This window comes from Manacus vitellinus, unplaced genomic scaffold (assembly GCF_001715985.3).
Source record: "Manacus vitellinus isolate BGI_N305 unplaced genomic scaffold, ASM171598v3 scaffold_46_pilon, whole genome shotgun sequence".
NCBI lineage: Eukaryota > Metazoa > Chordata > Aves > Passeriformes > Pipridae > Manacus > Manacus vitellinus.
Window position 1 is genome coordinate 2,680,115 of NW_021940578.1, and position 12,587 is coordinate 2,692,701.

The following is a 12,587-nucleotide window of genomic DNA, read 5'->3' on the forward strand; positions in this document are numbered from 1 at the left end:
GAGGTCCCTTCCAACCCAGCTGATTCTATGATTCTATGAAAAAGTACCAAAAGTACAATCCCAGGGGCTGGGCTGGGAGAAGACACCTAATTCACCCCAATCGCTGCAGCCCCAAAAGACCCATCGTGTCGCCACCACGGCTCCTCATCATCGACCCCCCCTTCCAAGGGGCAGCTCAGCCCCCTGGAAAAGGAGATTCCGGAGCAAAACTGCTGCCTCAGCCTCAGGGCCCGGCACAGGAAAACCTGCTGCTCCCTTTCCAGGATAAATAAACCACAGCCCGGTTATTTTTAGCTGCGGGGCGGGTTCCAGCAGCGCTCCCACGAGCCCAGGGCTCCCCGAGCGTCCCCTTCCAGCTCAGTGATGCTGTGTTGGCATGAGGGGAAAGAGCAGGAGCACCACAGGATGCAATGGGGTGTTTCAACAGCACTGAGAGGAACCCAAAACCTTCCAGTTTTCCCTGTCCCAGTCACCAGCGAGGGACCAGTGACACCGGGACAGCGGCGGAAGGCTGGTAATCCAGGGGGAATTACAGAAATATGAGGTAGGAGAGGGACTTTCAGTCATTTCTGTACATTAATGCTTCACCCAACCTTGAACTTGGTCCTTGGCAGCACTGCAGAAATGCCCTGTAGCTCCCTGCTCCAGATACACCCCATCCCCACCGAAATAATACCCAGTTTAGGGATCAGAATACAAATATTGCTTTTTATTATACATTCATGCTTTTCAACCCTGAGGAAGTGCTGTTCCTAAGGGAGCAGGATGGTATGAAACACGATCTGCCCCTCCAACACTCCCTGCACTCACTGTGATCAGCTGAGTCTTGCAAGTTGCCCCTCTATAATAAAAAAAAATATCCTAAACCCCCTTGAACTCACCAGAAAAACCAGCCCCGAAGCTCCAGGAGCTGCCTGCACTACAAAAACCACTAGAAGATGATGCAGCATCACAAGTGGGACCTGTCTCCATGCACACATCCCATCTTTTTCCATTAGATTACAGAAATCCACGCTGTGTTTTCTACACCCTGTGATGAGTCACTTCACTGGGGGCTTAAACCACAGCACAGAGTGTCTCCCCTGGTGAGGCACGTGTGGGATAAAGACAATATACACGAAATACCAGGAAACCACGACTGTGTCATGCTTCAAAGGGATTGATTTGCCTCAGGCACCTTTGGCACCCTTGGTTTGGTGCCTCTGCCTTGTGCCAGCACAGGGATGTTCTGCTCCCACCCTCCTCTGCTTGGGGACCCTCAGTGAGTCATTTCCACCTGTTTGCAAGCAGGGAGAGCATCATTACCAGACGTGCACTGCAGCCCCCAGGCACCCTCAGGCAGAATAACCTGATAACATTGATCACCCAGCCCTGACAATGTGCTGGAATAGCCCCCAAAATAAGAGCAGCCCCTCCACTCACCCAGCTCTGTGCACCTCCTGCATCCCACCCCAGCCTCTCACAATCACCAGCTCGGACAGTTTCACTCAGGTAGGAACTTCCTTCTGTGCACTGGTTTTATTCTACTTTTTTACTGTTTTTTTTACTGTAAGTGTGTGCTGAGGATAAAGAAAATGCTCAGGATGGAACCACGAGAAAAGGGAGAGGGCTTGCAGATCAGAGGATAAAAAGGTGGGAAAAATGATTAAATCAGACTAAATAGCGGAAGAAGAGGGAGATGTCTGGGACAACAGAGATTTTTATCTGTTAGAAACCAAGAGATGAAACTCTTCAGACAAACTACTCTGCCATTAAGCATCAGAGGTAAAACAAAACACAGAAAACCATGTAGGAAATGCCACAAAAATTCAGATTGTCCCATAACAGGGAGCTCTTGGGAGTATTCTTCACTCACTTCAGTGAACACAGCTCCTCCTGGGACAACTCAGCCCCTTCTGACACCGGGACTTCCCTTACTTTTATTCCCAGCTTAAGAAATCACTACAGAAACCCTCTAAAAACAATCACAACCACAGCTAAGTCTTTGAAAAAGCCCTTTCCTGCTGCCTGTGTGTATTTAACCACAACCTTCCTCTGTCCAGTTCTTTCACTGGAACTAAAAACTTGCTGAGAAAGAAAAATTAATGATGAGTTGACTGAGCCATACCAAGGTGAGATCCAGACCCCACAGACACGTATTCACATATATTTAATTTCCTCGAGGATAACGAGAGGCTCTTATAAAAGTTTTAAGTCACATTTGCCACTCTTTGATGCTGGAGGTGACAAAAGACTCCCAACGAATTTAATTAAATAGTGAGTCCCCCATAGCATACAAATTCCTTTAATTAGTGGCAGCATTCAGGGCCTTTAAAGATTTACAGAAAACACTTCATCACTCACCCATAAAAAAAATAAAGGTGCTCATAAGTACTACTAGGAGAAGGGTAACTATCTCCCAAGGCTGCATATATATCAACTTACTAATATTTACCAATATTTATGCCAATGCATCAGTACTGCAAGAAGATTATGAAGTTTGGGTATTGTAAGAGTAGATTTTTTTTTTCTGTTAACCCAACAGGACAATTTGCCATTTGTTTCAGTTCATATTTGAGAGATTTGCTAAAATTAACACACTTTTTTTTCCTCCCCTCTATTACTCTCCCTCCTCCAAAACCGATTAGCTCCTAAGCCTAAAGAAGATTTATCAGTCATTTGAGAACTTCATTCCAAACCAAATTAATGGGAAATTAATTGAAAAAGGCAGGAGAAAAATAAAAAGTGAGGCAGAAGTGAGCCACGAGGGCTGCCAGGAGCTCCTGGACCAAACCCCACTTGCTGCAGCAGCCTAATTCCTCCTCAGCAAACAAGCCCAGCTAATTACTCGGTCGGGGAAAACGAGCCTTTGCAATCCACGGTGCGACGGCAGGGCCAGCCAAGGAGGAATAAAGCAGATTTTCACTGGCTATCTGGGCCATCCAAGGAGGTGAAATGGCTTTTTCCTTTAATCTGATGATCCAGGGCGAGCTTTCTATATCCCAACCCCCCCACGAATATCCAAATAAACTCCCGCCCAGCTCATCGGCGCGGGGGGCTCTGGCCAAACCTCCAACCTGTTCATAAGACAAGAAGCAAGAAATCCTAAACCCAGACCATGAGTGGAAAGTAATTCTCTTATTTGCATTATTTATTTTCCCCTCCTACCCAAGGCATGTGGCAGAAGGAGAGGGGGGGACCCACCAGCCCCCTCTGGACTTGGCAGCTCAGCACCAGCCTCGGCAGCAAGGGATGGGGGAGATGGGCTGGGTGAACCCCCCAGCTCTCACTCCACCCCCCCTATCCCCACCTGCACAAGTCACCCTGTGTTATTTGAGCTTCCACCTCCTGCCACATGATCCATCCCTTGAGCACTGGTCCTCTGGGAGAAGGATGATGGACACAGAGATGTAACGGGACCAGCTCCGCGCTGGGCTCTTCCTGCTGCCAAAACAATTAAAAATCCACCCCCTCAGTGCCTTTTATTTCCAGCTCTACGAGATGAGCCAAAGTCCAGCTGCTCCACAGGAGTGGCACAGCCTTGTCTGAGGCAGCAGCACGGATGGAACCACCCAGTGATGCCACCACTGATGGTTGCTACTACTATGTGGCCCCAGTCTGGCCTCACCATCTAACAACTTCCAGCTGGGAATTAGCTCCTGCATCCTAAAACCAGGCACCTCCCCTCAGGATGGGGCTGCTATAAATACCACCCCTCCCCTTTGAAATTAATAATATCAAATTAAGGGAAAATAAATGATAGAATATCCTGAGTGGGAAGGGACCCACACGGATCACTGAAGTCCAACTCCTGGCCATGTCAGGTGATGGTGGCCACACCATCCAGATGAGCTTTTGGAGGACATAATAATTAGTTTTATTACCTTGATATTATATGATATTAGATGAAAAACATAGAGACATCATCTCTGCCCAGCTTCACATTCCCAGAATGAGGCAGCAGAGCCCAAACACACATCAGGGCACCGGCAGCAGATGCAGCCTGCCTCTGACCCTCCAAAGAGCAGCTTCCCATGACTCCCATCCACTTCCAAGCCCTTCTCTCGCCTCACACAATGTGAATTTTCATGCCAGGAACAGAATCAGAGCTTCCTTTATCACTCACTGAATCATACCCTGGATTTTGTAACGCAGCAAAGGGCATCCCCAGGGAGCACCGCTCAAACCTCGGCGATGCCCCGCGCAACAGGAACGTGTGAACCCATCCTGTCCCATTAACATTCACTTAATTTCTCCTGTTTCTCCCTCCCAGCCATGAAATTCAATATTGTCACCATGACTAACCCATAAAATCGGTCAGCCCTGTGCAGGGATCTCAGAGCTGTTCCTTGCTTTGTACTTAAACCGGCGCGTTGGCTCCTTGGGCGCAGCCGTCACGTCAGGAAGATCTTGACGTTGAAGATGTCAGTGTTACGTGGTGTCAGGCAGAGCCAGCACTCACTCCTGGGGGTGCAGAGGCATGGAGCAGGCAGGAAATTAGAGTCCAAAGTCAAATTTCAGGAAAAAGCTAGGAGAGGTGTTTCACCTTGGGGGAATTTACCTGGAAACACCCTGCTACGAGGCCAAGGGCTTTCCAAACCTGACCCCAACGGCCAACAAGGTGACCAATGACTTCTGAAAATTTAAGGTGGGTCTTCAAAAGAGAACAACAGGTTTTCTGTACAGAGCTCCATGTCCTTATGATGGAAAAGGCTTCCCTGCTTGGGTCCATGGCTGGAACATCCATCTGTCAGGACATCTATTCTCTGGGACACCAGTCTTCCAGGACATCCATCTTCTGGGACACCCATCCACCCATTTCTCTGCTACCCACCCCATCACTGCAGCAATCTGAGGGTGCTGTGAGTTCCTCCAGGAGGTTCTTCCCAGCCCAAACACCACCCCTGGGAAGGTCACAGCTCCAAGATATGGGTCTGGGAGGGAGGAGACCAGGCTACAACCCATTTGTGGAGCAGACACAAAGTCAGTTCACACCTTCCCGAGCAGCAGGGAAAGGTAGCCTGAGGTTTCCACTTTGGCACTCAGAAAGGAAACAGAAACCAGGTTTGCTCTCCGCATGATAATCCTGCAGGCGAGTTCCAGCATATGGGATAAACCTTCCTAGAAATGGGGTTTCTGCCATTAGCCCACATGCTCATGGATGTCACCTGGCCAAGAGGCTCCTCGAGCCCCCCAGGCGCTCGGGCACCATCCCTGCCCACAGCAGGACCAGCAGTAATAAAGCTGTCTGCAACTTCTCCCTTTGGGGATTCCCACATCAGAAATCCAGACCACATCCATAACTTTCCAGCCAGGGCTGGGGAAATAATAATAACTGCATTGATGCTGGAAGCACGATTCAGAGTCCCAGTCCCGGCAAAGGAGGAGAGGGACATAGGATGTAGCACTGTGGAATTTTAATTAGATGTTAATTGATTTTAAAAAAAGTGCAAGGGCTGGAATTAGCCCAGGAAAAAGTGGAATAACGATGGATAAAGCACATGCTGCCAGGGATACAGAAACTGGTCGAGTTAATCCTGCAGAGCATCCTGTGCTGGGCCAGATCCCTCCCTCCCTCCGCAGCAAGGGCTTGGTAACACAGCACAGGGAAGATGCTGCACGGTCTGATCAGCTCTATCCCTGTGCCAAATGCTGTTGGAAAGGGCTGGGAATGCACCTCCAAAGGGGGACCCTCCACCCAGACCGTCACAAACCAAACCCTGCGAGGCCCCGCAAAATAAAGGCTCTCAAAAGGTGCTGCAGCCCCCAAAAGCAAACCCCACTGGTAAACCCCCTCCAAGATCCAAGATCCATCTGAACCAGCTGTGCTGCTCTTCCAGGCTCCGAGCCAGCACCGATGACAGCTTTCCATAGAATCCATCTGCTAATGACATTCCACAGGACCCAACAGGGATCGCGGGACGCTGCAGGCACAGGGGTGGTGCGGCCGACGCTGCCGGACACGGGGCTGTGCAGGGATGCAGGGAGGCAGGGATGTTGGGGGGCAGGAATGCAGGCTGGGAGCGGGAAGCTGCTCTTGGGAGGTGCTTTCTGCCTGCAGAACACGACTGTCACAGATCCCTGAACTACAGGACAGCACGGCCAAGTTTCCCTGCGCTCCTGGCTCTGGCTTATCCCACAGTCCCTTAACACAGAGCCACCACTTCCTCAGTGTGTCCATCAGCAGATGCATTTCTCCTGGCAGAACCAGTCACCAGGTGCTGGTTTTCCTCCCCTTTTGGCTACGTTTCTCTATGGACAATTTTTCATGGAAAGGAAAAAGGACTTTTTTTTCCCCCTCCAGCTGCTGATCCCGTTTTCACTTTATCCGTCCCAGTCACCGTGCCAAACCTGCTCTGCTGCCCAGTGCCTCCAGCCCAGATCCAGCCCAGTCAGCTCTTCCAAACGACTCAAAAGCCTCCCAATATTGCAGAGGAGGGAAGAAGCATCGACTGAAAAAGGCTTCATGCAATGTGCCTTTCCAAGTGCCAGCTGACATTCCCTCTCCCTAGGCACCACACCTGCAGAGAAGTCCTGGAAAACCAACCCCAGGGGCTCCAACTGTGGCAAATAAAAGCCCAATAAGAAACCCCAACATTATATTATTTAAATATTTAAACTGTTATTTAAATAATCACGATTTTCAAGCCAAATTAACTTTTTCTCCTCCACAGAAGCTCGTATGACCTCACCGCAGCTTCTTAGATGACTTCTTGCTCGTATTTCTTTTTTGCACATGTATTACAATAGTTCTGCTTTTCTGCATTTTGCATTAATCAGCAGTTCCCCTTCCACACACAGAGAGCAAATATTCCCTAATTAAGGTTTTTCTCCTCCAATTACAGTTCTATAAACCCAGAGCATTTCCTGCTGCCGGAGGCTGCACCGCTGGCGTCGGGGGAGGCAGGATTTTGAAGGTATTTTGGCTGCTACTGATACATGGGGATGCTTTGGTAAATCAGACAGCAATCACATAAAATTTTCTGAACTCCCTTCCCCAAACACTGACTCAGCCCAATTCCCTGCCTTCCCGAGCATCTCGGCATCCCGGACAGGGGGAGATGTGGTGGCCCCCTGAGCTCCCCACGTGCTGCTCAGCCTCTGAGCCTGAAAACTTCTGACAGCTTCTCCTCATAATCCGCAAACATGAGCTGACAAGTGCAAGTTATACTCGGTATGTTGGGGATTTGAGATGATATTTAGAGCCACGGCGCTGCCAGGGTTTGACGTGTGAGAGCTTTCCCTGCTCAGGATCGTCCCCTGGCTCCAGCTAACAAACCATCCTGCCTGGATTTATTGTCAGCTCGTTTTTGGGGTGGAAAAGCTGCAATGTTGCGTTTTGCTCTGCACAGCCCAGTCCCGGGGCTTGCTGTGCTGGTGAGGGAGGGAGAGCATGGCCCTGACTGCCATAAAAACATCCAAACCAGGCATGGAGGAAGGAGGAGACCCCACACATCACCTGGAGGTAACTCCATGCAGGATAAGGAAAATTGCAGTCACCAGGAAACTCACTGCTTCCCTAACAAGTCTGAGGGGCTCAAATCCAACCCACCCCCACCTCCAGCTGCATTTCAGCTGCTGCCCCGGCTCTGCTCTACAGCTGTGAAGGAATTCCTTTGCAATGCTGCAAACAGCCCCCACACCCCATTTCCCAGCCCATCACTGCACCCCAGTCCCTCTTGGCCCCACACCCCCTCTTGCAGGGGCAGGAGATCAGGGGGTCCCAGGGAGACCAAACCCCCCCCCACATGCACATGGTGAGCACACTCTGCACAGCCCAAATGAAAAGGATGGCTTTCCCTTCCCTCATTAAACAATCCTTGAAAGTTTAGGGTGCTGGGGAGAGGTGCAGGGGAAGAAGGAGGCGCAGCCTTACCCTGCAGAGCCTCCTTGGCACGTGCCAGCTCCTGCTCCTTCTGCGCCAGCTGCACCTTCAGCTCGGTGGCCGAGAGCACCTCGGGGGACTTGCTGCCGTGCGTCTCCTCCAGGTCCTTGGTCAGCATTTCCTTCATTTGCCGGAGCAGGTGGACCTCCTCCTGCAGCTGGGCCACCTCCTCCCGCAGCAGCGCTGGAGGAAGAGGAGACACAATGCGAGGAAGTGAGTGACGGGCTCCCGGCACAGCCCCCGCTGGAAACTCAAACCCCAGGGAAACGCTGCCGCTGGGGTGACCCCTCCCCGCCGGCAAAACTGCTCTGCACAAAGCCCAAACCCGGCGTTATTCTGGGAACAGAGGAGGAGGGGGAGGGATGACACGGGAAGGCGCCGGGAGGGAGGGGGAAGTCCCCACCGGGTGCTGCTTTTGCATTAAAAAATTAAAACTAAATGTTAATGTAAGGATAATAAGCAAAGAAGCACTTTTCCATGCAAAGCACTCACTGACAGGGTGCTCACATGGCTGGGATCCAACAGAGCCTCCTGAGCTCCAGTAAGTCCCACACACCTCAGCTCTGCCACCCACGTGCTCAGGGCACACTCAGCAAAAACCAACAAACCCACTATGAGACAGGAAAAGGGAAGACGACACTTCCACATGCAGACCTGAACCCTGAATTTTGCAGATTTACACCCAGTGACTGCTCACTCCTCCGAGCAGCTGCACTGCAGGAGCATCCCAGCAGATCCCAGCCTGGATCCCCTCCACAACAGGCACTGGAGGAAAGCTCCAGACATGTCTTTTCCTACAGCCACATCCACTGTTTAATGTAATAATAATGCCATTTCTACACTGCACCCATCGCCCTCATCCTGCAAAACGCTTTGGGGCTGTGTGTGCACCACTGCAATCCTCCAGCTGAGTTTGGTTTGCTTTCCTTCCCCTTTAAAAAACAAGCAGAGAAAAGCCCTTACTTATCCCAAAGTAGCTTACTGATTTCACAGAATCACAGAATGGTTTGGGCTGGAAGGGACCTTAAAGACAAGCATGTCTAACCCTCCTGCCATGGGCAGGGACACCTTCCACTAGCCCAGGTTGCTCCAAGCCCTGTCCAACCTGGCCTTGGACACTTCCAGGGATGGCACACCCACATCCTCTCAGGTTTGCACCGTGCCCATGGACACGGGGAGAAGAAAACACCCACCTCAACACACGCTCCACAGTCACAATAAATATTAAACAAAAATTAAAACCACGCACCCCTCTCCAAGCCACCACAGCTGGTTCCTCTTCCCAGTGTCCCTGTGTAGCAGCCAGCCCAGGGGACACCAACTGGGCATGGAATATCGGGGTTTTTCCCCCTTATTTGTCCCTGGGTCCCTCTGCCCGTGTGCTGCCCGCTCCGCTTCCCTGCCGGCAGCGCCGGCGGCAGGACAGGGAGAGGCGGCTCCTCCCCGGCAGCTGCGCCAGGAAGGCATAAAATCTGGTTCACATACTTGAAATGCTTCCCGAATGAAAACTGGCAAGGCCCCGTTCTGTAAATTATTCAGCAATAAAGTCACTAACGAGGAACAGTCGAGCCCCAGGCCGGGGGGTTTGGTGCAGCCCAAAGTGCTTTCTTGAAATCCGTGCAAAACAGCAAGAACAAGAGGAAGCCGAGGCCAACAGGATCTTCCCCAGGGATGGCAGAAATGTCCCCTCCAGCCTCTGGGAACCCGGAGAGGATGTGAAGGGCTCGTACACGGTGGAATATTTACTGTGTAACACTCACCCTGTGCCTTCCCCGGACACAGAAAGTCCCATAAAACACCCCTGGCTGCAACAAATTGTTCATTTCTTTTCCCCCACTGGTAACTCATTTCCACCTTTCCTTACATGCCACTTCACCCAGGAGACACAGAGGGGTATTCCCAGGAAAAAATTAACCAGCATAGGAGGATGGGGCAGGGCAGCTTGCACCAATCCCAATGGATTCCTGGAAATTGCAGCATTTTGGTGGGAACCAAGAAAATCCCCACATGGCAGGGACCCCTCTCGGGAAGGGAGAGGGGAAACAAGACCAAGAACAGGCAGTCCAGGGGGGAATTCTGCAGCAGAGACTCCCAGAGGGGTCCTTGGGCCCCAAAACTCCTTGCTATAACACAGTGTACAGTGCAGTCTGCCAGAACTGCACCATTCCCCTCTGGTCCCAGTTAGAAAATAGTGAAGAAACCCCAAAGCATCCATCCTCCAAAGCAGGCAACAAGGGAATTTCATCCCCAACTTCATGCTCAGCTCCCACTCCCAGTAGAAACTGCTGAAGGATCAGAATCCAAGATCTGTGGGAAGCTGTAAATGCAGTCTGGAGAAGAGCATGAGGCACCACGCTCCCCATGCCACCAGCTGCAAGCCAAAGTCTATGGAGAACATGAATTATTGAACCTGGGATCAGCCATATATCCTAAATTCTTACTTTTCTATAGATATAATTTGAGATATACATATCTGTACAAAAATGGATTATGCTTTGCAATATATAGTTACTTTATATATATGTATATATATATATAAAAAATTATTTATAAAAGCCAAATCAGTTTTGAATATATATATCTTTAATTCTTACTTTTATATAGATATAATTTGAGATATACATATCTGTACAAAAATGGATTATGCTTTGCAATATATAGTTACTTTATATATATGTATATATATATAAAATTATTTATATGGCAAAGCCAAATCAGTTTTGAATATATATATCTTTATATATATACGAAATTGAAAAGTACAATCCATGCAGTCAAGGCTTGAAAGGAAAGTTCCTCTTTCTAACTCCCTCCCAGGGCTGCTACCAACATCATAGAACCCCAGAATGGTTTGGGTTGGAAGGGACCTTAAAGACCATCCAGTTCTACCCCCTGCCTTGGGCAGGGACACCTTCCACTAGCCCAAGTTGCTCCAAGCCCTGTCCTGCCTTGGACACTTCCAGGGATGGGGCAGCCACAGCTTCTCTGGGCAACCTGTGCCAGGGCCTCACCACCCTCACAGGGAGGAATTTCTTCCCAATATCCCATCTGACCCTTCCCTCTCTCAGTGTGAAGCCATTCCCCCTTGGCCTGTCACTCCATGTCCTTGTCAGAATTCTCTTTCCAGCTTCTGCACTTTTGCAAGAGGGGGGTCCCAAGCTGGGGAGCTACTTAACAATCAGAGATGCTCTTTAAAATACAAACTCAACTCATCTCTAGGTCTTGAATCCTTACTTTCTCCTAGTAATGTTCTTTACAACCCTTCCATTTCCCGTTTCAGGACAGAGGTGTATGCAGATGTGTATTTATCCTGCTGACATCCTGGATAAAACCACCCCCTTGACTCGTGCCCAGCAAAGCAAAAACCACTCACTGGTAAACTCACAAAAGCGGCACAAAATGCAGCTTTCACCTGAGACAGTAATTTACCAACGTGAGCCTTGTCGTTTGTACTGCATCCATCTTTCATGGGTCCCCTCTGTGTACAGCAATCGTGTCAGCTGAGTTACACGGGGGAAAAAAAGGCTTTTAAATGGATGTCTTTAAAGTGATGCCTGTTCCAAGGCCAGCAAAAAGCTTTGCTGCTGCACAGAGAGAGTGGATCTGCTGCCCAGAGGAGGCCGAGATGGGATTTGCAGGAGCAGGAGTGGAAACTTCAGCCCCAAATGCTGTCTGGAGGTGTTCACCACAATTAAAAAACTCCAAAAAATCTGATTTGTGCTGTCTGTTAACACCAATCAGTGGCTGAAGCATAAAGGATGCAGAATCCAGCAGTGTCATAGAAGTTTAATGCTATCAACCGAAATATAATTAACAGCCAATTATTTCGGCGGGAATGGTAGTTTTCATCAATTAGTCTGGGAAATGTTTAAATTACATTAATTTCATTGCTGCCTGCTTGCAGCAGATTTGGAAGGGGTTGGAATGACTGATGGGGCTTGTCCAAGTGAGGCAATGCCTCCTTCTTCCCTGGGTGGTCAGGAATTACAGTAAGCACCCAATTCTCCCCAAATAAAGGTTAAGAAGAGAAAGGGATAAGCACAAGGGCCTGCAATGTGTCCATCACCACTTCAGTGCAGTCCTGCTGCTGTGCATCCCCAGTACATCCCCTGGAACATCTCCTGCAGCACTGAGGTGCCCCCTATGACTTCAGAGGAGCTGTTGGCCACCAGTGCTCCCTTCTGGATGGGCACCAGGGTGCTCAGCAGAGCTTCTTGGGCTAAAAACGTGGATTTTGGCTCCACACATCCATCTTTTACTTTTAAAGAAGCTTTTAACACCACCCCCTGCTGCTGCAAGCGAGCGAGCTGTCACACCTGGACACGGGCACAGACACTCCTTAGCGATTTTGGGTTAAAGCTTCCACCCAGTGAGAGCAAATCCTTGCAAACACCATTTCGGAGCACTTCCTGAGTTAGACACCAGCTTGGCCTTGGCGCTTCCACATGGTCACAGCTCCGGGAGAGGACCCTGGGTCATGAGCCCCGACCTCACACCATCAACCAGTGCTCGCACCGATGGGGCAGGACATGCAGAGACCACCTGCTTGCCAAGTTACCCCCTGTTTCCTGGCACTCCCCACCTTCAAAAATAATGATTGTTTTCACCACACAGAGTCCTACCCTCTCGTCTGCCCTGGCCACATGCTGGTGGGATGTAATAAAACCTGATATAAACCCCCTGTGCCGGCAGGAGGGGTGGGGGGGACAGCGGGGTTCGGGGG

General features: G+C 50.0%; 1 protein-coding gene across 1 annotated transcript in view; it reads right to left on the minus strand.

Annotated features, from left to right (window-relative positions):
• LOC103762050 (kazrin) overlaps window positions 1-12,587 on the minus strand; it is a 19,108-nt gene that overhangs the window by 4,166 nt on the left and 2,355 nt on the right. Inside the window, exon 2 of the mRNA XM_018079397.2 lies at window positions 7,856-8,047. Within this exon, the coding sequence (XP_017934886.1) occupies window positions 7,856-8,047 (192 nt within the window). The remainder of the gene's footprint in view (window positions 1-7,855; window positions 8,048-12,587) is intronic.